The sequence below is a fragment of the Balaenoptera ricei genome, chromosome 11, assembly GCF_028023285.1.
Source record: "Balaenoptera ricei isolate mBalRic1 chromosome 11, mBalRic1.hap2, whole genome shotgun sequence".
Classification (NCBI taxonomy): domain Eukaryota; kingdom Metazoa; phylum Chordata; class Mammalia; order Artiodactyla; family Balaenopteridae; genus Balaenoptera; species Balaenoptera ricei.
In genome coordinates this window covers 23058650-23060338 of record NC_082649.1, presented here as the reverse complement: position 1 = coordinate 23060338, position 1689 = coordinate 23058650, and the positions used below count along the sequence as shown (strand labels likewise).

Genomic DNA, 1689 nt, shown 5'->3' with positions numbered 1-1689 from the left:
GTTTTTTGCATTTTCTATTCCACCTTTATTTTCTTAAAATATAATTTATATTAAAACTATAAAAAGCAGTCTCCAGGTGTGTAAGGAAGACAAGGAGGCATCACAAGGAGAGACTCAAATAACTCTTACACAAATTATATGATGGATATTCACCAACCTTCTCTAAGACACAATGAGGTGTTAGGAAAGGGGCTTGCCACCACCCATCTACATAAATAGCCCTTATGCTACATGTAGACTTTTAAAATAGTTACTTTTTTCCTGGAAAGGTGTTGCTAATGTTCTGTAAGAGATGTTTCCCATAGGAAATGTTTAAATATGGGGGGTGGTTTATGTGATGGTTGTAGTACACCACTGTAATTTGTCATGGATTCTAAATTTAAGTGTTTTTCCTGATGATTATTTTATCTATGAATCTATATTTTTCTGTTTTGTAGATTATTGCTGTTGTAGCACATGAATACTGCAGTTTTTACTGCTTCTTTCTCGATTCCCAAGAGAGCACGTCATGGAAGGAGAAAACCACACTCTGTCTGAATTTATCATCTTAGGATTCTCTGACCTAAATGATTTGCAATTTTTACTCTTTACCATATTTCTTATGATTTACCTTTGTACCCTGGGAGGAAATATTTTCATTATTTTGGTAACATTGGCTGATACACGACTCTATACCCCCATGTATTTTTTCCTGAGGAATTTGGCTTTTCTGGATATCTGCTATACCACCACTAATGTCCCCCAAATGATGGTTCATCTCCTATCAAAGAAGAAAAGCATTTCCTATGGGGGCTGTGTGGCTCAACTTTTTGCATTCCTTTTCTTTGTGGGAGTAGAGTGTCTTTTGCTGGCAGCAATGGCATATGATCGTTACATTGCAATCTGCAAACCTTTAAGGTATTCAGTTATTATGAACAAGGTCCTGTATAGCCAGTTAGCAGCCTCGTGCTGGACTGGTGGTTTCCTCAACTCACTGGTGCACACAGTACTGACATTCCACCTGCCCTTCTGTGGTAACAACAAGATTAATTATTTCTTCTGTGACATCCCCCCTTTGCTGATTTTGTCTTGTGGGGACACTTCCATCAATGAGTTGGTGTTACTATTCATTGGGGTCTTCATTGGATGGGCTCCTTTTCTGGGTATCATCCTTTCCTATCTCTACATTGTCTCTACCATCTTGAGGATCCACTCCTCAGAGGGTAAACAAAAGGCCTTTTCTACCTGTGCATCTCACCTGGTCATTGTCCTTCTCTACTATGGCAGCTCCATCTTCACATATGTACGACCCATCTCATCTTACTCATTGGCAAAAGACCAGCTGATCTCAGTACTGTACAGTGTTGTCACCCCCATGCTAAATCCCATAATTTACACTTTGAGGAATAAGGATATTAGAAAGGCCCTGAGAGCTGTGGGAGAAAATGTAGTAGCCTTCAAACTTCATTTCCCTTGAAATGTAGTGTTTATTTTTCTATCATGATAAATATTAGAATGCAATCTGGTTTTGTTTTTTTTTTTTTTGCCAACATTACTAATTTCAATGATAAAAGGGACAGAGGAGACTGGTTCAAGATGGCAGAGTAGAAGGACGTGCACTCACTCCCTATTGCGAGAGCACCAGAATCACAACTAACTGCTGAACAATCATCGACAGGGAGACACTGGAACTCACCAAAAAAGATACCC

At 39.0% G+C, this 1689-nt stretch overlaps 1 protein-coding gene across 1 annotated transcript; it reads left to right on the top strand.

The window, feature by feature from the left end:
• Positions 1 to 508: 508 nt before the first annotated feature.
• On the top strand, positions 509 to 1456 carry LOC132375440 (olfactory receptor 5V1-like). Its single transcript, XM_059940711.1, has one exon. It carries the CDS (start codon positions 509 to 511, stop codon positions 1454 to 1456), a length of 948 nt encoding a protein of 315 aa, XP_059796694.1.
• The last annotated feature ends 233 nt before the right edge of the window (positions 1457 to 1689 follow it).